General features: G+C 40.6%; 5 protein-coding genes across 5 annotated transcripts; 2 read left to right on the forward strand and 3 right to left on the reverse strand.

Annotated features, from left to right (window-relative positions):
• Positions 1-1,797: 1,797 nt before the first annotated feature.
• On the forward strand, positions 1,798-3,117 carry LOC125185619 (aspartic proteinase CDR1-like). Its single transcript, XM_048082179.1, has one exon. The coding sequence runs from the start codon at positions 1,798-1,800 to the stop codon at positions 3,115-3,117; it is 1,320 nt and encodes a 439-aa protein (XP_047938136.1).
• Positions 3,118-4,706: 1,589 nt separating this feature from the next.
• Positions 4,707-6,483, forward strand: LOC125201148 (aspartic proteinase CDR1-like). Its single transcript, XM_048099112.1, has 2 exons — positions 4,707-5,125; positions 5,757-6,483. Exons 1-2 carry the CDS (start codon positions 4,722-4,724, stop codon positions 6,322-6,324), a joined length of 972 nt encoding a protein of 323 aa, XP_047955069.1. The 5' UTR covers positions 4,707-4,721; the 3' UTR covers positions 6,325-6,483.
• Positions 6,484-9,355: 2,872 nt separating this feature from the next.
• On the reverse strand, positions 9,356-11,147 carry LOC125185629 (aspartic proteinase CDR1-like). Its single transcript, XM_048082191.1, has 2 exons — positions 10,636-11,147; positions 9,356-10,181 (listed from the first exon to the last, which is right to left on the reverse strand). The coding sequence occupies exons 1-2, from the start codon at positions 11,145-11,147 to the stop codon at positions 9,356-9,358; spliced, it is 1,338 nt and encodes a 445-aa protein (XP_047938148.1).
• A 1,095-nt stretch (positions 11,148-12,242) lies between these two features.
• Positions 12,243-14,552, reverse strand: LOC125185639 (aspartic proteinase CDR1-like). The gene is made up of 2 exons (XM_048082202.1): positions 14,035-14,552; positions 12,243-13,062 (listed from the first exon to the last, which is right to left on the reverse strand). Exons 1-2 carry the CDS (start codon positions 14,550-14,552, stop codon positions 12,243-12,245), a joined length of 1,338 nt encoding a protein of 445 aa, XP_047938159.1.
• Positions 14,553-16,279: 1,727 nt separating this feature from the next.
• Positions 16,280-17,700, reverse strand: LOC125185648 (aspartic proteinase CDR1-like). The gene has a single exon (XM_048082212.1). It carries the CDS (start codon positions 17,698-17,700, stop codon positions 16,348-16,350), a length of 1,353 nt encoding a protein of 450 aa, XP_047938169.1. The 3' UTR covers positions 16,280-16,347.
• Between the last annotated feature and the right edge of the window lie 5,281 nt (positions 17,701-22,981).

A 22,981-nucleotide genomic window follows, 5' to 3' on the forward strand; every position in this document is an offset into this window, starting at 1 on the left:
TGAAACTATGTTACTCCATTCATTTCTAGCAGACCAACTCTTTGTAATGTCTACCACATGGGATTTGTGTCAGACAGGCTTTCCATGGTCTTGTACCATTTCAAATGGATCTGTGGGGAAGAGAATGGATGCATAATCTTGTTTGCAAAAGGAAATTGTAATGTTCAGTATCCCACATTGGTTGGAAAGAAGGGAAAGATACAAGGGGTACAGAAAAGGCCATGGCCTAGGTTGGTGACCTCCATTGCACTTAGGAGGCCCACCTAAGGTCAGCCCAAGTGGTCGAGCCTGCGTTCGTGCAGCCCCTCCCCATATTACTGTCAAATATTTTTCTTCCCCTTTCTCCTAAGGTTCCATTGATTTTTTTAGATTAACCTTTTATATTGAAATTGTATTCTTGAATCAAAACCCATCTCTTTCTCATTTGAGTAGGAATATCTTTTGGGATAGTTGCTTCATTTGTAATAGGACACCTACACTCTCATAAGTTCATTATGTTTGGAAAGGATGTTTGATGAAGTCGACACAAATTTACTTTTACACATGACGTGTTTCGGTCCTAGAGATTAATTTTCTGCATTTAATTCGAAAGTTACTTTGTATGAGCTTGAAAGTCAACTTGAAATATTTGTTCTTGGTGTGGACATGAATGAAATTTTTTCACAAATATTGGCAGTGTTAGACCATGACATAGAATAAAATCAGCCATGCAAGGCATAGTGTCCTATCCTAGGCAAAACATTGTGTGTATATAAAACTAGGATTCACGTTCCATTAAGTTTTTACATTTTTTTTTATGTCTCTTAAAATACATGCCGAGTCAAAGTAAAACACGTGAGGGGGAGTATAATATATTGTTGAAATGATGTAAGAAATCATCATTAATACTTTACTAATTAGTATACTATTATTATTATCATTGTCAATATATGAGGGGGGTCCAATTTTTTTTATTTCATTTATCTGTACATAGGCACACAATATACTGCTGATTTTATTATAAACAATTTATACACAATTTACTTTGAATTTCAGCAATGAAATTTGACTCATGTAACATTTGATACGTATTTAATTTAATTTTATCATAATTATGACTTGGTATAATTTTTTCAATATGTAACTAAAGGTAACTTTTTGTTATTTGATATTTAATTTAATTTTATTATAATTATGAATTGGTTTAATTAAAAGTTACTACCTCCGTCTCTGAAAATTTGATACAGTTTACTATTTCGGTCCGTCCCTGAAAATTTGATACACTTCACTTTTACCATTTTTGGTAGTGGACCTCATATTCCACTAACTCATTCCTACTCACATTTTATTATAAAACTAATACTTTAAAAGTAGGACCTACATCCCACCAACTTTTTCAATTCACTTTCCATTACATTTCTTAAAACCCGTGTCGGGTCAAAATGTAGCAAATTTTGGGGGACGGAGGTAGTACTATTTTTGTAAGTTATAAATTATACGATTTCAACAATTAAAAAAGATAAAACCAAATCAAGTAAGTCATGGTATTGTTTGCTTGATTTGGGGTAAGGATTTACTCAAGTTCTGAGTGAAAGCAGAAACTGGTGAATGAGGACGTGATAGAGTTTTGGATTGAATCAATGCTATTATGCTAAATAATCTCATATAATTAAGAATATTAAAATCAATCTTTATTCACACAATCAAATTGACAAATTTATATGGACATTTTATATACCCTATAATAATACAGTCCTCGTGATTAAAAAAATATCACAGATTAGTTGTCTAAATTAAATAGCTTAGTCGTTACTAAAAATGGCGCCAAAATCCAAAATCCCCAAATCAAATTACGTAGCTCTAATCTCCTTCATTCTAATCTCCGAATCAATCGCCACCGCCGCCGGTTTCACCACCGATCTCATCCACCGAGACTCTCCCCAGTCTCCTTCCTACGACCCCTCGTTCACGCCCACGCAGCGCCTCATCAACGCAGTGCACCGCTCCGTCCACCGCGCCGGACTCCTCAGCCGCCGGCAGCGATCCAAACCGGAGCCGCAGCCGGATCTGACCAGAGGCGGCGGCGAGTATCTCATGAAATTCGCCATCGGCACTCCGCCCGTCCCCACCATCGCCATCGCCGACACCGGCAGCGACGTCGTTTGGACGCAGTGCAGCCCCTGCCTCCACTGCATCAACCAGAGCCTCCCGCTCTTCAGCTCCCGCGCCTCCGCCTCCTACGCCAGAATCCCCTGCAAAACCCCCACCTGCGACTCCCTCCGCCGCATCACCACCTCCTGCAGCCGAACCAGGCAGAATTGCCGCTACCTCGCGATGTACGGAGACGGATCCTACACCGACGGCATCCTCGCGACGGAGAAATTCACCTTCCCCTCCTCCGCGGGGACGCCGATCGTCGTCCCCGACGTTATATTCGGATGCGGATTCCGAAACGGCGGCGTTTTCAGCGGGATCGAATCGGGAATCGTAGGGCTCGGGGGCGGATCGGCCTCGCTGGTCACGCAATTAGGGAAAGGGAAATTCTCCTACTGCCTCGTTCCGATTGAAGATCGAATTCACACAAGCAAGCTGAATTTCGGCGGCGAGGCTGAGGTTTCCGGCAGCGGCGCGGTGACGACGCCGATGGTGGTGAAGAAAGGGATGGAGACTTTCTACTACGTGACGATGGAAGGAATCAGCGTGGGGAATAAAAGGATTGATTTCGGCGAGGATGAGAGAGTGACGGTTAAAGAAGGTAACCTTATTATCGACTCCGGAACTACGGTGACGATGCTGGCTTTGCCTGTGTATGAGAAGGTGATGAAGGCGGTGAAGAGCGTGATCAAACTGAAGCAGATTCCGGATCCGAGTGGGATTTTGGATTTGTGTTACTCTTCGCGAAGCCGAGAGAGGGATTTTCCGGAGATCACGATTCATTTTAGAGGGGCGGATGTGAAATGGAGATTTGAGAATGCTTTTGTGAAGACGAGTGATGAATCAGTGTGCTTTGCTGCTCAAGCCATTGATTTTGATGGATTTTCTATTTTTGGTAACTTGGCGCAGGCCAACTTTTTGGTGGGATTTGATCTTCTCAAGAAAACGGTGTCGTTTAAGCCTGCTCAATGTGGAGGAACCTGAGACTATCACACATAGTATAGTAATTTTGGAGTATATTTATAGAAAAATTTTCTCCTATAATACGAAGTGAAATTCTGTGAAATGGAAAAAAATAAAATATAATAATATTTTTATGGGGCAGAGTGAATATTAATTGACATAACAATTCATATTGGCATATTGCTAACTTAGACCATCTCCAACAGTACTGCAAAATTTAAAATGCAGTAGAAAAAGACCTCCAACAGTACTGCAAAACCAATCCTATTATAGGTTTTTGAAGAAAAAATACCTATCTTTAGGTTTACACTAAAAAGTATACCAAAAACACTTTTTAGATTTTGGTTTATTGCATTCAAGTCCAAATCAATTTATATTATCAAAATAGAAAAAGGAAAGGAAGAGAATTAAAATGCAGAAAAACTTTCAGAATAACTTGCAGGAAAAGCGCGGCTGTGTGAAGAAGAAGATAATATGAATAATAACCTAATTAGTTCTACTAATATTTGATTAGTTTTCAATTAATGGGCTGGCCCATATTAGTATAATATTAAAAATGATTAGTTAAATTAATAATATTAATAACACTTCAAGTAAAAAAAAGTTAGTAAATTAAATCTACTACTACACGTACGCTATTATATTTAATACTACAGATACGTAATTTTCAATATTAATAATTTTTTATTAGTTTAAAATTTGTCAGAATCTTAATTTTAAACAAAATCTTATTATATTTAATTTTAGTTATTGACAATGTTATGGATCAGTGTGTAATTCAAATCAAATATATAAGTGTGATTGAAAAGAATAAAAAGTAAGTGAGTGGAGAATATTCTTTTAAGTTTGAGTTTAGTGTAAATGGTTGAAATAAAATCAATATTTAGTATAATATTTACTATAAAATAAATTTGAGTATAGTGTAATGGTCGGAGATACTCTTAGTATTCTGACTTTTAATTTTTGACACAAATGAGTCTCACTATTATTACTAATGTAAAACAAGATTTGACAAACGGTATGCTTATTACGTAACAACATCCCATATTTACTACTCCATGAATGCCTAGCATAAAGAGATATAAAGTAAAATTTGGAACCATCTGTAGTTGACTACCGAAAGAGTATTGGCTGTATTGCTACACTACATCTCATTCCAACCCAATAATTAATATGGAACAATCTTTAGTTGACTCACATTCTTAGGTCAACTTTCCATCCCTATATAAAACAATACTAGTACACACCATTCATCTCCAAATTACCATCTTTCCCAAATAAAAAACATGGCCAAACCCCTAAAAACAATCTTCTTCCTTTCTTATGTCACTCTACTCTCCTCCCTTTCCATATGCAAATCCGACCCCTTAGCAAATGCGACCACCACCAAAGGCTTCACCACCGATCTCATCCACCGAGACTCCCCCGACTCCCCCCTCTTCGATCCCTCGTTAACGTCTTGGCAGCGCCTCGCCCAGGCCAAGCAACGATCGCTAGCCCGCGCAAGCAGCTTCACCGACCGGCTCATGCAACGAAAGTCGATCGAGTCAACCATCAACGGCGTCCACGGAACATACCTGATCCGATTCTCCATCGGCACTCCTCCCCACCACTCGATCGCCATCATGGACACCGGCAGCGAGCTCATATGGACGCAGTGCGAGCCCTGCACCAAGTGCATGAAGCAGCTCTTCCCGATCTTCAGCCCGGGATCCTCCACGACGTACAAGGATGTGCTGTGCGACTCCCCAGGCTGCGGCTCGTTCGGGCATTCGTCCTTCTGCGACAAGCGGTGGGAGAAGTGCGTCTACAACGTGCGCTACGGCGACAAATCTTACTCCAGCGGCACCGTCGCCACGGAGACGTTTACCTTTGCAGAGAGTAGGAGTCCAGCGTTGCATTATTTCAAAAACATCCAGTTCGGATGCGGACATGACAACTACTTCCATTTTGCAAGCTCCATTCCATCTGGAATTGTGGGGCTCTCCGCTGGAAAATCCTCACTGCTTACTCAATTTGGTTACGACAGGTTTGTTGTTAATTCATGACATCATCTAATGATATGCACTACTATATTAATACTATGATCCAAATTTATAATAAATAAATATTGCATATTAAGTAATTAAACACAACAATTAAAATCACTTGTTGTGTTATTCATTTTTAGCTTCTTAGTACATGGATCAATCATTGAAATCTCTAATTGAACATACATATTATATGTCATTAAAGAGTGATTCTATGGACATTGTTAATATTAAAGAGATATTAAATGGCTAAAGTTCAAAATTGGTCTAGTACATTTTTTTTCAAAAAAACTTTTGGTCCTATACATTAAGTGTGTTAGTTTGTGGTCATAGACAATATGCTTTATTTATTTTTTACGGTTCCTAAAAAATTAACGGTCAACCATGTTTTAAACCTGATCAAGTTTTTAATGTAATGTACGAGACCATTTTTAAGACTTTAAACGCAGTTGACCATTAATTATTTACGGAACGGTTAAATATGGACTAAACATATGTAGTAATTTAAAACTAGAAGCAAACACATTTCATATGTACAATTAAAAGTTTTTTTTATCAAATGTACGAGGTCAATTTGGAATTTTAATTAATTAAAATTTAATATCCTAATATAGGCCATATATGTTTCAGATTCTCCTATTGCCTCACAACGTACGAAGATCGCAAAAAGGGGAGCAAGCTGCATTTCGGCGAAGACGCTGATGTCTCCGGCAGAACAATGGTGTGGACGCCGATGACCGAGATGAACGTCCCGGATTTGTACTTTGTGACGCTGGAAGCGATCAGCGTGGGCAACAAGAGGATCGAATACCACAACCCCGCGCTGCTCGAAGGAGGGAACATCGTGATGGACTCGGGGACCGTGCTGACCGTGCTCCCCGTCAACTTCTACGACGACGTGGAGGTGGCGATAGCGAACCAGATCAATCAAAGGGCCGTGCGGGACTACAAGGACTGGCGGCTGTGCTACTCTGACCCGTTTGTGATGCCGAAGATAACGGTGCATTTGAAAAGGGCGGATGTGGAGTGGAAGCATGAGAATGTTTTTATCAGAGTGAGTCCGGATTATGAGTGCTTGGCGATGCTGCCCAAGGAAGGCTTGCCTATCTACGGTAACGTTGCGCAGGCCAACTACTTGGTGGGATATGATATCAGAAATACGCGTGTCTTATTTAAGCCCACTCAGTGTGGGGTGTAGTTATTTAAGCGTGTCTTAGACTGGCCCGATTAGCCTGCTAAATTTAGAGGGTTAAGTCGAAAAAATTAAGCCTCGTAAAAATTGGGCTAGCCAGTTCAAGTTAGCGGGTCAGCCCCGCGGGCTGGCCTGTTGGGCTGTAAGCAAATATAAGAATTTGTTTTTTTTACATTTTTTTTTTGTCTTGCATTGTGCCATTTCATTTGAACTATTACTCCACATTTTTTATTTAGTATGCCTTCCCAAACTATAAAGGAAAAAAATATAAATACAAATGTTTTCTATATAAATAAATACTTAAGAATTAATTATACTTTCTTGTATTCATATTATATTTTTTGTTTTCTATTTTTAATTTATGCCAGATACTACTCCCTCCGTCCCACCAAAGATGACCCACTTTCCTTTTTCGTCCGTCCCAACCAACAGTGGCGGACGCAGGTGGAGGAAGTGAGGGGCTTAAGCCCTCCCCAAACTATTTTTTTTTAATAAATTTCTACTATTTTTTCCCCAAAATTCTTAAAAACTATCTTCAGCCCTTCCCAAATTAATATTTTTGGGGTTTAATGGGAAAGAATTTAGTGAGAAGGAGGGGCTGAAAAATAAAATTACAGAGAAAACTTCATGTAACAATGGCCGCATAGGAGTAGGGATGAAGAAGAAGAAGAAATAAATAAAATATCTTAAACTTAAATGATTATAATAATAGTAGTTGAAAAAGTTAATCCCTATTCCTCCTACTTAAATGGTGGCCCGTTTTAACTTCTAGCTCTACAAATATTGTGAATAGTGTAACTATGTTTTAAAAATATTACTAACATTTTTATGGAGTATTAGATATTTATTGCTTTAGCAAATTAAAACACAACTAGAACATGAATTATATTATTCTTTTTGTTAAACTTGTGTTAGAATTAATTTTATATAGTATTAGATATTTATGCATTTTTATAATTTTTACTTCATCCGTGTTTTATGGTAGTTGGGATAAAGTAAGTGAGAATAAAGTAAGATAAATGAAAAGAGTAAAGTATGAGAGATGATGACACAAAAAATATAGTCTCATTTGTGGATAACACGAGTATTAATGAGAAATTAATAAAGTAAGAGAGAAAGAGAAAAAGTAAAAGTAAGAGCATCCGCAATGGTCGGCTAGCGACCGGCTAGCCGATTCGTCGCGCTGGCCGATCGGCTAGCCGAACCATTGGAGTCGGCCAGTATGCGAAATCGGCGAGCCGATCGGCGTAGGCTGGCCGAGTCGCTCGAGCCGATGCGCTGGCCGCCACAATGGCGGCGATCGGCCAGCGCCGTTTTTTTTTTTAATTTTTTTTTTTAATTTTTTTAATTCTTTTTTTTTTTAAAAAATTTAATTCTTTTTTTTAATTTTTTGAAAAACTATATAAACGCGATTTTCTCTATCTCTAAATTTCTGTACAAGAGCAACATCTAGCGATGGACAACAACAACTAGCCCAATACAAAATTAAGACCTAAAACAGAAACATGTCATACCGTCGGGCTAGCGGCAAACTATAACAGATTCAAGGTGGCTCGTGTGTGGAAGCCCGGATTTTTTTTTATTATGTTATTTTTATGATTTTTAGTTAATGTACTTTTTTTTATTTAAATAAAATTAATGAATTTTCCCGTATATGTCTCGTAAATTTAATTCCGTATTTTAGTCGTAATTTTAATTCCGTAAATGTAGTATATTTTGAATTATTTTTATTGCGGGTGGCCTATGGCTAGCCTATGGCTGGCCTAAATCTGATGTGGCAGGTAGATTTTTTAGTGTTGCTGACGTGGCAGGGGAAAGAATGGCTGGCCTATGGCTGGCCTATTGCTGGCCTAAGCACCATTGCGGATGCTCTAAAAGAGATAGAAAAAATAGTAGATAAAAATATGAGAAAGAAACTTCCCATTTTCACAAATGGGACTAGTGGATATCCCAAAATGACAAAATGAGACTATTTTTTATGGATGAAAGTGGGTATGAAAAATTTTAGTTAAGCCCCTGCCAAACATTTTTCCTGTGTCCGCCACTGCCAACCAAGATGACCCCTTTCTTATTAGGAAATATTTAAAATACTCAATAATCATTTTCCTCTCTTACTTTATTCATCTCTCCTACTTTTAAACACCCAACAACTTTCTCTCTCACTTACTTTTTTGCATCTCTCCTACTTTTAAACATCAACAACCTTTTATCTCTCTTACTTTATTCATCTCTCCTACTTTTAAACACCCAACAACTTTCTCTCTCCCTTTTTAAACACTTTAAAATTAACATGCATAAAATTCCGTGCCGTCCCAAGAAGGGATCATCTTCCTTTGGACGGAGAGAGTATATTTTAGTTTATAGTTTTAAATATATTTTTAATTTTGTTAATGATGTAGACGTGTATATAGTACTTATAGGACATATAGAATCCTTAGGAAAAAAAATATACTCCTCCACATCGATCGGAGATTAAGAATTAGTGTTAAATAGGTTAGATGAAGATAAAAATAAAATAAAAGGGAGAATAATGTGAAAGAAAGAACAAGTAAGAGTGATTTTATGTTTTGCTTTTTGTCAATTTTTTTTTTCTTGACTTAACTTAGTTGAGATAATCTGTAAAGGAATACGACTCAATTTAGTTTTTAGTCTGATTAACCCATTGGGCTAACCCCAAACCTGAACATTAAGGAATATAGTTAAAGTTTTTAACCTAATAAAATTACAGTCTAATTAACCAACACCCGATTAGAGTTAGCCTAAAACCTGCTGGGCGGCCTCATCGACATCCTAAATGGTAACACGGAAAAAAATAAATGTGATAGAGCCTTTGTTGAGCTTAAGTTTATTGATTTGTTTCTGTGTTTTTATTGTAATTTATATTTCTTATTTTGATATTTTCTTTTTTTTTAACTGTAATATTTTACAGTTTTTTTGTTTATTTTTTTAATTATTATCTTTAGCTCTGACAATATAACATCATCTAATAAGATCTAAAGATAATTTTGGAACATAGTAGGGACTTGAGCACTTTCTCCTAGTATATGGGAGTGGTGCAATCAGTAGGCTCGAAAGACACCGTCTTCCTCACCAAATCATACCCGACCAAGAAATTCATCTGCGCTATATTCCCATAAATCGGCACAACATCCGCCGGCGCAAATGCAAGGCACATAACCTTCTTGCTCGCCATTATAAAAGACTTCTTCACCGTCATTATAAAAGCGTTGTGTCGCTTCAACTTCACATCCGCCCCTTTGAAATGCACCGTGATTTCCGGAATCTTCGCATCAACATCCTTCGCATTAGTAACATCGTAGCACAACTTCATCGCCTTATGCGGATCGTCGATCTGCTTCAGGCTCACCCGACGCTTCAACTCCACCTCGACTTTACTGTACACGTCCCTCGGGAGGAACGTCAGCGTCGTCCCCGAGTCGATCACGATGTTTCCTCCCAATATCGACATCGATGATTCCAAATTGAACCTCTTGTTTCCGACGCTCATCCCCAGCAGCGTCAGGTAGTATAAGCTGCCGGTATTTTTCAGAACGATCGGCGTTGTTACAGCTCCGGCGCCGGAAACCACGGCGCGGTCGCCGAAGTGCATCTTACTCGCCTTCTTCCCCGACGACGACGGAACCTGTAGGCAGTAAGAGAATCTCCCGCCGATTGAAGGCCCCATCTGCCGCACCAAAGACTCCCTCCCGCCACCGAGGCCGACGATCCCCGATGTGGAGGGGCTGAAACTTCCCCTGGTCATGTGGCTGCACCCTACAACCATATAGGAGAACGGCGCGCTCTGACCAAACGAGAGGGTTTCGAGGGCTAAGTCACCGATGCTGACAGAGTTGTCAGCGTACCTGATACGTATTAATTAGCGATTAATACGTATCGGATATTAGAATGGAGAGCAAAAGGGAAGAGAGTTGAAGAACGAAAAATATTATACTCCATCCATCCCCTATTATGTGTCACAGTTTTTCATTTTGGCTCGTCCTTATTAATCGTCTCATTTCATTTTTACTACTGTTGATAATGGACCCACGTTCCATTATCACATTCCCCAATCACATTATAGTATAAAACTAATACTGTAGTATATAAAAATATACTCCGTACTTACATATGACTAACTCTTTCAATTCACTTATTACATTTCTTAATAGCCGTGGAAGGTCAAAATGAGACACATATTATGGGACAGATGGAGTGATAATATAAGACAGAGACATATTTATAATAATGTGGTAAATAAAGATCTACTAATATATATAATGAGGGAAACAGACAAAATCTAAATATCTCTACTAGTACCTGAGTACGAAGCCGCAGCCGCCGTTGGTTCCTTCGCAGTTGGTGTTCTTGACGACATTGCATATATCGGAGCGGCAGGGAACTGATTTGTAGGTGGAGGAGCGGGTCGGGTTGAAGAGTGGGGAATTTTTCTTGTTGCAGCCCTTGCAGGGGACGCATTGTATCCATGTGAGGTCGCTCCCGGTGTCCACAACGGCTAGGGTTTCAACTTTGGGGGTGCCGATGGCGAACCGCATAAGGTATTCGCCGGTATCGGGGACAATCTCGGTGGAGGCTGATTGTGGGGAGTGATGATCTGAAGGGATTATTAGGGTTTTGGAGCGGTTGAATGATCGTTGCAACGCAGCTTCTACGCGGTCGAAGGGTGAAAGGAGGGAGGGGGATTGTAAGGAGTCTCTGTGAATCAGATCAATGCTGAAACCAGCTGCTTCGGTTGCATGGACGCTGGGATTTGAGATGGCAAAGGTTAAGGTTATTGCAAAAATTAGGTAACTATTCTTGTAGAGTTCCATTGTAGTATTAATCTAGCTTGTGTCAGTTTGAGGAGTTGCTGATTTTATTAGGCATAGTATTGATATTTATATGGACGACCATGATTTCCTTAATGAATATAGGGTTTTCTTCTATCAATTACAATTGCTGGCATTGTTTGTACTTTTGTACTACAAGTCATGTAAAAAACTAACAAAGAGGAGATAGCTATTAACACTGCTGGATGAGTTTGAGATGTAGAAAACATCAATGAATGACAACATTCTCAAAAGTGAAGTTTAGGCAAGGAAAGTAAGTCGATCGTACAATATTGGTAGAAAATGAAAAGGTATAATATTAGTGATCAGTTTTGTAGTTATCTACATACCCCAAAATTGATGGGCTAATTTAAAAATTGAAGAATTAATGCGTTCATGAAGAGATGGGATTGTAAAATTAAGGAATGCAGTATAATTGTTCTAGTGCCATGACGTATGAAGCAGTTATAGATGAAAAAGTAATCTAGTGGGTATGGCCTTATTAATTTAATAAACGTTGCTAGATTGTATGTCTTGCTAATAATTTAATCAAATTTGCTAGATTGTAATGTGTTGCTAATCCAGATAATGTAAGATATCTAGGAAAGTGCCTTCTTGATGCCATCGTGCTCCTATCCTATGCACGTGTGGGCCGCCCAAACCCGGTTAGTTTATTTTTATATTTTACAACATAAATGTGTATTAAAAAATAATAATCCCTTTTAATCACAAATACGTCACTTTTTATTTGGGGCACTATATAACTTTTATCAATAAGAACAATCATTTATTGTAACATCTTAAAATTTGGTTTAGAAGAAATTTTATCAATTAAAAAAATTGGCGAATTAGGAATTTCGTCAAATAATTCTTTATAAACAAGAGTGATATGATTTCTTGAAAATCAAATTAAGGAGACAAAGGAATTCATTCTAGTGATATGATTTCACTATTTCAATTTATTCAAAATACAATTACGATATCCAAACAAAATTATAAGGTTACTATGAAAAATTTTCTAATTATTCTCATTGACTAATGAACATAGATTACTACTCCAAAAAGATTAATTTGACGCTTATAAAGCCCTTTTTTCTTTTATATGGCAGTGGTGCAATCAGTAGGCTTGAACGACACCGTCTTCTTCACCAAATCATACCCGATCAAGAAATTCATCTGCGCCATATTCCCATAAATCGGCACAAGACCCGCAGGCACAAACGCAAGGCACATAGCGCTCTTAGCCCCCGTTATAATACCCTTCTTGGTAGACATTATAAAAGTGTTGTATGACTTTAACTTCACATCCGCCCCTTTGAAATGTGCCGTAATTTCTGGAATCTTCGCTTCAACGTCCTTCATATTAGTCACATCATAACACAGCTTCATCTTCTTATGCGGATCGTCGATCTGCTTCAGGCTCACCTGCTGCTTCAACGCCGCCTCGACTTTACCGTACAGATCCCTCGGGAGGAACGTCAGCGTCGTCCCTGAGTCTATCACGATGTTCCCTTCTAGTGCTGATTTCTTCGATGAATCCGAATCGAACCTTTGGTTTCCGACGCTCATCCCCACCAGCGTCAAGTGGTAGAATGTGCCTGTGTTTTTAGTGACGATCGGCGTCGTCACAACTCCGGCGCCTGACACCACGGCGTCGTCGCCGAAGTGCATCTTGCTTGACTTTTGCGCGGAGGTTGGGACCAGGCAGTAAGAAAATTTCGCGCCGATTGAAGGCCCCATCTGCCGCAGCAGCGACTCCTTTCCGCCGCCGAGGCCGACGATCCCCGATGTGGAGGGGCTGAAGGTCCCCCGGGCCGTGTGGCTGCACCCTACGATGATGTTGTTGAACGATGCGCTCGGACCTAACGAGATGGTTTCTTGGGCCACGTCACCCGTGCTGACCGAGTTGTCACCGTATCTGATAAGTACGTATTGATTAGGGATTTATATGTACTCAGAGGGGGTGTTCGGTTGCCAAAATTAAATCCCATGATTAATTATATATCATGTTTGGTTTATAAGATTGACCCCCACAACTTAATCCTAGATGGATAGTTTCATGATTATTAGTCATAGCCTCTCCCTCCAACTAAAATAATCGCACAACTTAATCCTAGATGGATAGTCTCATGATAATTAGTCATGACAACCGAACGCCACCAAAAAGAAATTATTATATGGAGAGCACGAGAGAAAAGAGTTGAAGATGGGAGAGAGATTGGTATTTCTCTTTGAGAGATAAACGGTATAGAATGATAAATTCTCGAACTTTTTGAAAATTTGATTTTTCCCACGAACTTTAACATATGATATCACAAACTTAAATAGTTGTTGAATTTCTTTCACAGACGATGGAATCCGGCAATATTAAAATGAGTTGGATAACCAAATCCACCTTTTAGGAATTTTGTAATCACATCACTAACTCCTTCGTCCCTTAAAATAGAAATTTTTTAAAACGGCACAGGTTTTAATGCAAAATTAATAAAATAAGAGAGATAGAAAAAAAAATGTGTTAGTAGAAAATGGGTCACACCTCATTAGAAAGAAAGAAATTTCCTAAAATAGAAAGTTTCCATTTTCAGGGACGGACCAAAAAGTAAAGAGTTTCTATTTCTTGGGGACGGAGGGAGCATTATTTTTCAGTGGTAATCATATCTTATGTGATGTGATAGCAAATAAGATGTAGCTAGATTTTGATGCCGGTGGAAAAATTCAACAATGATTGAGTCGATGATATTATATGCCATGATATTATATGCCAAGTTTAAATTTTGTAGGGAAACATTTTTTTATGGGAAGTTTCAAGATATTAGGCTCTAATACCCCTAAATTATTTATAATATTTTAAAAAAAGTAGATGATATGGAACAAATATCTGTATTAGTACTTGAGTGTGAAGCCGCACTCGCCCTTGGTTCCTTGGCAGTTACCGCTCTTGACGCCGTCGCATATTGGGGAGCGGCATAGAACTGATTTATAGGTGGAGGAGCTGGCTGGGTTGAAGGGTGGGGATTTTTGCTTGTAGCATCCCTTGCAGGGGGCGCATTGGATCCATGTGAGGTCGCTCCCGGTGTCCATAATGGCTAGGGTTTCGATTTTGGGGGTGCCGATGGCAAACTGCATTAGGTACACGCTCTCGTCGGGGACAGTCTCGGTGGAGGGGGATTGTGGGGAGTGCTCTGCGGGTATTAGAGTTTTGGAGCGGTTGAATGATCGTTGTAACACGGCTTCTACGCGGCCGAAAGGTGAAAGGAGGGAGGGGGATTGTAAGGAGTCTCTGTGAATCAGATCAATGCTGAAACCAGCTGCTTCGACTGTATAGAAGCTGGGATTTGAGATGGCAAGGGTTAAGGTTATTGCAAAAATTAGGTGATTATTCTTGTAGAGTTTCATTGTACTACCCATGATTAATCTAGCTTGTGCCTGTTTGAGGGTTTACTGGTTTTGGGATTGATACTTATATGGATGAGCACGATTTCCTTAATGAATTAAGGATTTTCTTCTATCACAGTTACAGGAGGCATTGCTGGTAATTTTATACAAGTCACATTAAAAATAACAAAGAGGACATAGCTATTAATACTGTTAGAGATGTAGAAAACATCACTGAATGAAAATTTTCCCAAACGTGGAGTAGGCAAGGAAAGTAAGTCGAACAATACTATTAGAAAATGAAAAGTTAATATTAGTAATGAGCAAATCCTAAAATTAAAGAATTAATGCGTTCATTAGGAGATGGGATTGTCAAATTAAGGAATGTATATATAATAATTTTTCTAGTGCCATGATTTTATGAAGCAATAGATGAAAAAGTAATCTAGTGGGTATGGCCTTATTAATTCAATCGATTTTGCTAGATTGTAATGTTGCTAATCCAGATAGTGTAATAGAAGATGTACAATAGCATATCTCGTACCCATATCTAGGAAAGTGCCTTCGTGAGGCAATCGTGCTCCTATTCTATACGTGTTTGGGCCGCCCAAACCCGGTCAATTTATATATTTTTTTTATTGTTATTCTTTTGGTATTTTAAAAATAAATGTGTAATAAAACAATAATACCTTTTAATCACAAATATTTCACTTTTTGTTTGGGGTCACAAATGCCTTTAATCACAAATATGTGACTTTTTTTGGGGTCCATTAACCGCCCATTTAATAGTAAAATATTAGTAGCTAGATTCTTTTATATAGTATTTGAAATACATTTTACTCTCCTAATTTTCATTATCCAAATCGTCATCGATCTCTATGTTGGATATAGTTTCATAGTTTATGAGAATCAAGGATGACTTTCGAAAATTTACAAGTTAATTTATAAATATAGTCAATAGCGCAATTTGACATGCAACGGATAAAAAATAATTAGATCCCTAGAGATCATAAATACTCCATTCGTCTCCTATTAAGAATCCTGATTTGTTATTTTAGTCTATTCGTAATTCGTAATTAGGAGTCCTGGTTCACTTTTATTATAAATAGTACAAGGTCTTACACTCGACTAACGTATTCTATTCACATTTTATTGTAAAACTAATATACAAAAATGGATTCCTAATTCCACTATCTTTTTTCACTCATTTTCCAATATGGATTATTTTCCAAAAGTCGTGCGAAACTCAAATGCGACTCCTAATGTTGAGCGTGAGGACCGTCTTCTAAATGATGGTCCTTATCTAATCTGTCTAATATGCATTTTTATGAGTTCGTCTGATTTATATCCGAGATATCTATTTGCATCCAAATAGGATGGTCTATGGGGCGTCCTCTTGAGGACAACAACCACATATATATTTGTATCGAGTACTATGATCTATGTACCCATATCTGTCACTAAACACATTTTATGCTCTCGTGTGACATTATAATATTAACTAATCTTGATATTTGGTGCATGAAATTTTGTTTTTTAAATTAGAATTCAAATACTGATAGAAATTAGGAGGATGGCCCATGAGACTTATATACTGATTTCAGTTCTCTTTGTACACCGATGTGGGATAGTTCTAATATTACTATTTTTTAGTTTCAATTGCCAACAAATACAAATTTGAAAGTTTGATATTTCCTTCTTTTAATTTCTTGAACATTGTTAAATAATTCATGTCTTCATCACTTAGCGAAACAATCTCATAATTGACCGGAAGTAAATAAACACGCAATCACTCATATCCCTTTTATTTAATACTCCATCATCCACTTCATGCATTGCTACAATCAGTAGGCTTAAACGACACCGTCTTCTTCACCAAATCATACCCGACCAAGTAGTCCATCTGCGCCAGATTCCCATAAATCGCAATCCCCAAACTAGTCGACTCCGCAAAGGCAAAGCACACCGAACTCTCACTCGTCTTAACAAAAGCGTTGTAAGCCTTCAACTTCACATCAGCCCCCTTAAAATGCGCCGTGATTTCCGGAATCTTGCTCTCAAACTCCTCCGTCGCAGGGTAACACAGCTTCAGCTGCCTCGCCGGATCCGCGATCTCCTTCATTCCCACCTCCCTCTTCACCGCCGTCTCCACTTCCCGGTACATCTCGCTCGGCAGGAACGTCAGCGTCGTCCCCGAATCTATGATTATGTTCCCTTCCCCCGATTGAAACACGTCGCCGCCTTCATCGCTGCCTTCGCCGTCGTCGGATGACGACAACGGAGCCAGGTTGAATCTCTTGTTTCCGACGCTCATGCCTTCCAAAGTGAGATAGTAGAAGGTATCCGGCGACTTGGCGACGATCGGAGTCGTCAAAACCCCCGCGCCGGAGACCACGGCCTCGTCCCCGAAGTGCATCTTGCTAGGCTGGCTCGACCGCCCGGAGATCGGCACGAGGCAGTAGGAGAATTTCCCCTTAATCGAGGTCTGCATCTGCCGGATCAACGACTCTTTCCCGCCGCCGAGGCCGACGATCCCGGACGCGCCGGCGCCGAATGTGCCCTGGTCGACGTGGCCGCAGCCGATGATGGTGGTGGGGATGGACTCGTTGGCGCCTAGGGTTAGGGTTTCGGTGGCCAGGTCGCCTCTGCTGTAGGATCTGTCGCCGTACTGGATGGAGTAGTTGCAGACGCCCTTAGCGCCGCCGCCGCAGGAGGTGCTGCGGACGGATTTGCACGTGGGTGAGCTGCACGGGACCGCCTTGTAGGTGGAGGATTTGCTCGGGTCGAAGATTGGGGCCTTCTGCTTGAAGCATTTCTGGCAGGGGGCGCACTGCACCCACGTGAGGTCGCTCCCCGTGTCGGCGATGGCTAGGGTTTCGACTTGGGGGGTGCCGAGGCCGAACCTCATGAGGTACTCGCCGGCGTCCGGGACAATGTCGACTGAGGCTGCTTGTGGAGAGTTGTTGCCGCCGTCTCTGAGGATTAGGGTTTTCGCGCGGTTGAATGATCGTTGCACGGTGGCTGAGACGTGCTCGAAGGAGGATTGGAGTGAGGGGGATTTTAGGGAATCTCTGTGGATCAGATCGACGCTGAATCCTGCTGCTTCAGTTGCATGGAGGATTGAGATTAGGGCTAGTGCACAAGCTAGTGCTATTTTGATGAGTTTCATTGTTCCAGCCATGAGTGATGTTGTTTTATGTTGTTGTGTTATACTAATGTGTGTTTGGGTTTATATAGTTGGAGAGTTTTTGATGATTTATGTAATGATGTCGATGGCCAAGATGCTCTCCTGGAATAATGGTTTTCTTGCATAAATGAAAGTTACCATATTTGTTATTGGAAATCCTCAGATAGAGTACAGCCTTAAATGCTTGATTAAAGTAAGAGATATTTGTTAAATGAGTGATGCCATGGTTTTACTTCAGGATATATCACTGTAATTTTGGATTTTCTCACTACGTCCTCTGTAATAGGACTAAAATGAATGAGTCTATATAGCACACCACAAAGTTTTTTAAAACTAGGGAGAATCATGTAAATGTGGTTCTCATCACTCCATTAGATACACACATTTTATAATACTCTTTCCGTTTCATAGTAATGGAGGCGTTTCTTTTCGGCACGGAGATTAAGAAAAATTATATTAGGTGAGTTAAGTAAAGGGAGAATAAAGTGGAAAATGAAAAAAAGTAGAGAAAAGAAGAGAAAAAAAAGTAAGAGAGAGTAAAGTAGATGTGAAAAAATGTGTTGACTTGTACTTAAAAGGAAAATGAATTACTATGTAACATACCAAAATTACAAAATGACTCTATTACCGTGGAACAGATGGGTACTAATAATATACAAAATGGAATCATACTCTCCACTAAATTTTTTTAATTTATTTTCATTCGCACATTTCTTAAAAATCATACGGAATCAAAAGAAAAGTTATAATTGTAGATTGAGAATACATAATATTTTAGGTATTTTTATTAGCTATTTGATCCCTTCCTAGCTAGGGTAATTATAAATATATGTACGCCGTCATATGTATTTTTTTAGTAGTAATTATATTGGCAATACTGTTATGCAAAAAATTGATACTATTAAGTTCATTTTAATCACACAATTGGTCCTCTCATTTTGAAAATTTCTCATCTTTGTCCAAATTATCAATGTAATTAAGTTCAAGGTCAGGAATAGTCAGCCACTCAACCTTAGAGCATCCGCAATGGTCGGCTAGCGACCGGCTAGCCGATTCTTCGCGCTGGCCGGTGGCTAGCCGAACCATTATAGGCGGCCAGCGGTATACCGGCCAGCCGATCGGCGTGGGCTGGCCGATTGGTGGGCGCTGGCCGATGCGCTAGCCGATCGGCTAGCCGCCATTGTAGCTTCCCGATCGGCCAGCGATCGGCCAGCGCCGATTTTTGTTTTGTTTTTTTTTTCTTTCACAAACCTATATAAACGCGATTTTCGTTTCATTTTCATTTGCACCACTTGTTTTAACGAGTTTTCTCTCTCTCTAACTTTCTGTACAAAAGCATCATCGCGCGATGAGTAACGCGGGTGGTAGCGGTGGTGGTAGTGGTGGTAGTGGTGGGGATGCTTGAGGAGTACGAACGGAGGATGAACGAGGCTACGGATGCCTACATGAACCGCGAGATGGAGCGGTACATGCGTATGGTGGAACAGCAGGCGATACCTCGCCCTCCACGAGTTGTCCACCACCGAGCAGTGATTGATCGGGATCACGTAGCTGCACATCAGCGGCTGTACGACGACTACTTTTCAGAGAACCCGCGGTTTTCCGCCAACATGTTCCGGCGGCATTTTAGAATGCGCAGGGAGTTGTTTATGCGCATTGTTGGGGCATTAGAGCGTCAATATCTGTGTTTCCGCTTCAGGCACGATGCGGCTGGCAGACCCGGCCACACCCCTATTCAAAAGTGCACGGCGGCAATCAGGCAGTTGGCCTACGGAGGCGCGGCGGACATGTGGGATGAGTACCTCCACATCGGTGAGTCGACAACCACTGAAATGTCTGAAGGAGTTCGTCAAGGGGGCGTGATAAGCGTTTTCGGTGAGCGGTACCTTCGAAGCCCTACTCCCGAAGATTGTCGGAATTTGATGCGGATGCACGGGGAGAAGCATGGGTTCCCCGGGATGTTAGGCGGCATAGATTGTATGCATTGGGAGTGGAAAGAACTGTCCGACTGCACTGGAAGGGGGCCTACACGACCGGCTACAAGTCAAAGAACCCCACGATAATCCTCGAGGCCGTAGGCTGATTACTGGCTGTGGATCGGCATGCGTATTTTGGGGTAGCCGGGTCGAACAACGACCTCAACGTCCCGAACTTGTCTCCCCTCTTCAACGAGAAGTGCCAGGGCGTCGGTCCAGCCGTCTCATTTGTGGCCAACGGCAACCGGCATGATATGGGCTACTACTTGGCGGATGGGATATACCCTCGGTGGCCGGTCTTTGTGAAGACGATCCGACAAACAAGTGATGAAAAGAAGGCCTACTTTGCGCAACGACAGGAGTCGGCGCGCAAGGACGTGGAGCGCGCATTTGGTGTGCTCCGGTCTCGATGGGCGGCAATTAAGGGTCCAACGCGTTTGTGGGATGTCGGATGCGTTTCCCAGATAATGTACGCATGCATTATCCTTCACAACATGATCGTCGAAGACGAAGGCGTACAACTGACTAGTTGGGTCGGTGACGATGAAGCCGGTCCAAGCCACGGAACGGCTACCCCTAGTGTACGACGTGGGATACCTCTCGATGAAGCCGGCCGCCTTCAGGAATTTGCCAACATGCGCCAAGTGGATGCTAATATTCAACTCCAAAAGGATATAATAGAAGAGTTGTGGGCACGGAGGATTGCACGGCGATAGTTTTTTTTCTTTATTATGCATGTACTTTTTTTTATATATGTAACTTTTTTAAATGCAATTAATGAATTTTCCCGTATATGTGTCGTAAATTTAATTCCGTAATTTAATCGTAATTTTAATTCCGTAAATGTAGTATAATTTGAATTATTTTTATTGCGGCTGACCTATGGCTGGCCTAAATCTAATGTGGCAGGTGGATTTTTTAGTGTTGCCGACGTGGCATGGGAGAGAATGGCTGGCCTATGGCTGGCCTAAGTACCATTGCGGATGCTCTTAAGTAGTGAAGAAATGGGAAAACGTGGATTAAATAGAATTTGTGGATAAAATAAAAAGGATGATGAGTTTGGCATCGGGCATCTCCACTTACATATATTGAACGAATATTAACATGAATATATAGTTGAATCTGAAAGTCATGCACATGAAATTTTCAGTTTACTTGGAAAATAGACCTTTATCAATACGTTATCACTTCCCGGTAAAAATTCTCTTTAAAATGAGGAAACAAATAAGACCACTTAGGGCATTGGCATTAGTAATGGTGGCCGATCTACGGAGCCCATCGCAGAGCCTATCTCTATTTTTTTCTTGCCACGTAAGCAGACTCATCTCAGAGCCTATCTCAGGGCCTATCTCCATTTTCTCCTGCCACGTCAGCAGATCCATCTCAGAGCCCATCTCCCTGCAATGAGAGTTCATCCCAGAGCCTATCTCATAACCTATCTCTTTTCCACATCATCACTATTTTATATTTTTTACTTTTGATTTAGTGTGAAATAAAGTGATATAAAACAACAAGAAATAAATACAACTCAATAAAAAAAATCATTAAAAAGAAAACATCCTACATTTAAAAAAAATATAGAAAAAACAAACTAAAAATATTGATAAAAATATTGAAAACATTGTGACTATAGAGAGAAGTAAAATGTAGGGTGAGATAAAATGAATTGGGACGAATGTGAATAATTGGTTGGGAATGAGGTATATATAGGGGATGAAAAATGAATAAAAAAAGAAGAGGAATCGGCCTTGGGGAGAAGCCCATGGTGAGTGGCCATCGGCCCTTGCTCCACAATGGGGGCCTTTGAGAGCCCTGGGGGCATTCGCTCGGGCCAAGCGATCGACACTCATTGCTAATGCTCTTAATTCTATAATTAAATCATTAGATTATTACACAACCAATTTTACGTACTGAGGAAATGTGTCTTCCGTGATAAATTTAATTACTTATACTCTTCTAGATAGCTGACGTCATCTATTTGAAAAAATGCAGCTGTATAAATAGATGAAGAATTGTATAAGTAGATGAAGAATTGAAGAAGGATGCACATATATGAGAGGTTAACTGTGTAGTATTTGATTAGTAATAGTAGAAGTTGAGATCTATTTTCACGAGAAAGTAGTGATAAAACATAATTAAATCTTGTGCCGACTAGTCTAAATCTATGTTCAATTAATGAGATTATAAAGAAGAGTAAGTAAGGATACCTAAATTATTAATCAAAGTCATACAGACATACACGAAGAAGGAGAGATGTTGTAAAAATGCAATGATGATAAACTTTAGCAATATAAGTATGAGTTAACTAAGGTGGTTGAGAAATTTAATTAGTATCTAACCGGCACATGATGGAATGTTTAGCAATCTATATCATTGTACCCTAAAAACGTAAAGGCTTTATTTATGTCTCAACAGCATGCATTTATGAACATTGAAACTATAAATAGGATCGAAGATTTTGAACAATGAATCACAAGAATATTTGCTTGCAGTTATCTCCATCTATTCTTCTTAACCTGAAAGATGGGGATGAATTTCAGAAACGGTAGGGTGTTGGTAATGATCTTGTTGCTAGGGTTGGTTCTGGTGCAGATGGCCAATGCCCGGAAGCTAGAGAAAGAAACATTTGGAGGTGACAAAGGAGATGGGTTTGGTGGCAAAGAGGGTGGGTTCCATTTCAATGGTGGGTTTGGTGGTAATGTTGGATTTGGAGGTGGTGAAGGAGGAGGGCATGGAGGTGGTGAAGGAGGAGAGCACGGTGGTGGATGTGGAGGTGGCCAAGGAGGAGGGCATGGTGGAGGTGGAGGTGGAGGTGGAGGTGACCAAGGAGGAGAGCATGGAGGTGGAGGTGGAGGAGGGCATGGTGGAGGTGGCCAAGGAGGAGAGCATGGTGGAGGTGGAGGTGGAGGTGGAGGTGGCGGGGCATGGTGGAGGTGGCCAAGGAGGAGAGCATGGTGGAGGTGGAGGTGGCCAAGGAGGAGAGCATGGTGGAGGTGGAGGAGGAGGAGAGCATGGTGGAGGTGGAGGTGGAGGTGGAGGTGGCCAAGGAGGAGGGCATGGTGGAGGTGGCCAAGGAGGAGAGCATGGTGGAGGTGGAGGTGGAGGTGGAGGTGGCGGTGGTGGATATGGAGGAGGCCATGGTGGTGGTGGATATGGAGGAGGCGGACAAGGAGGGCACAACGGAGGATATGAAGGTGGCAAAGGAGGAGGGCATGGTGGTGGATATGGAGGTGATGAAGCAATGTATGGTGGAGGTGGCGGCCAAAATTAATGAATTCGCCTTATGATAAATAATTATG

This window comes from Salvia hispanica, chromosome 1 (genome assembly GCF_023119035.1).
Source record: "Salvia hispanica cultivar TCC Black 2014 chromosome 1, UniMelb_Shisp_WGS_1.0, whole genome shotgun sequence".
Classification (NCBI taxonomy): domain Eukaryota; kingdom Viridiplantae; phylum Streptophyta; class Magnoliopsida; order Lamiales; family Lamiaceae; genus Salvia; species Salvia hispanica.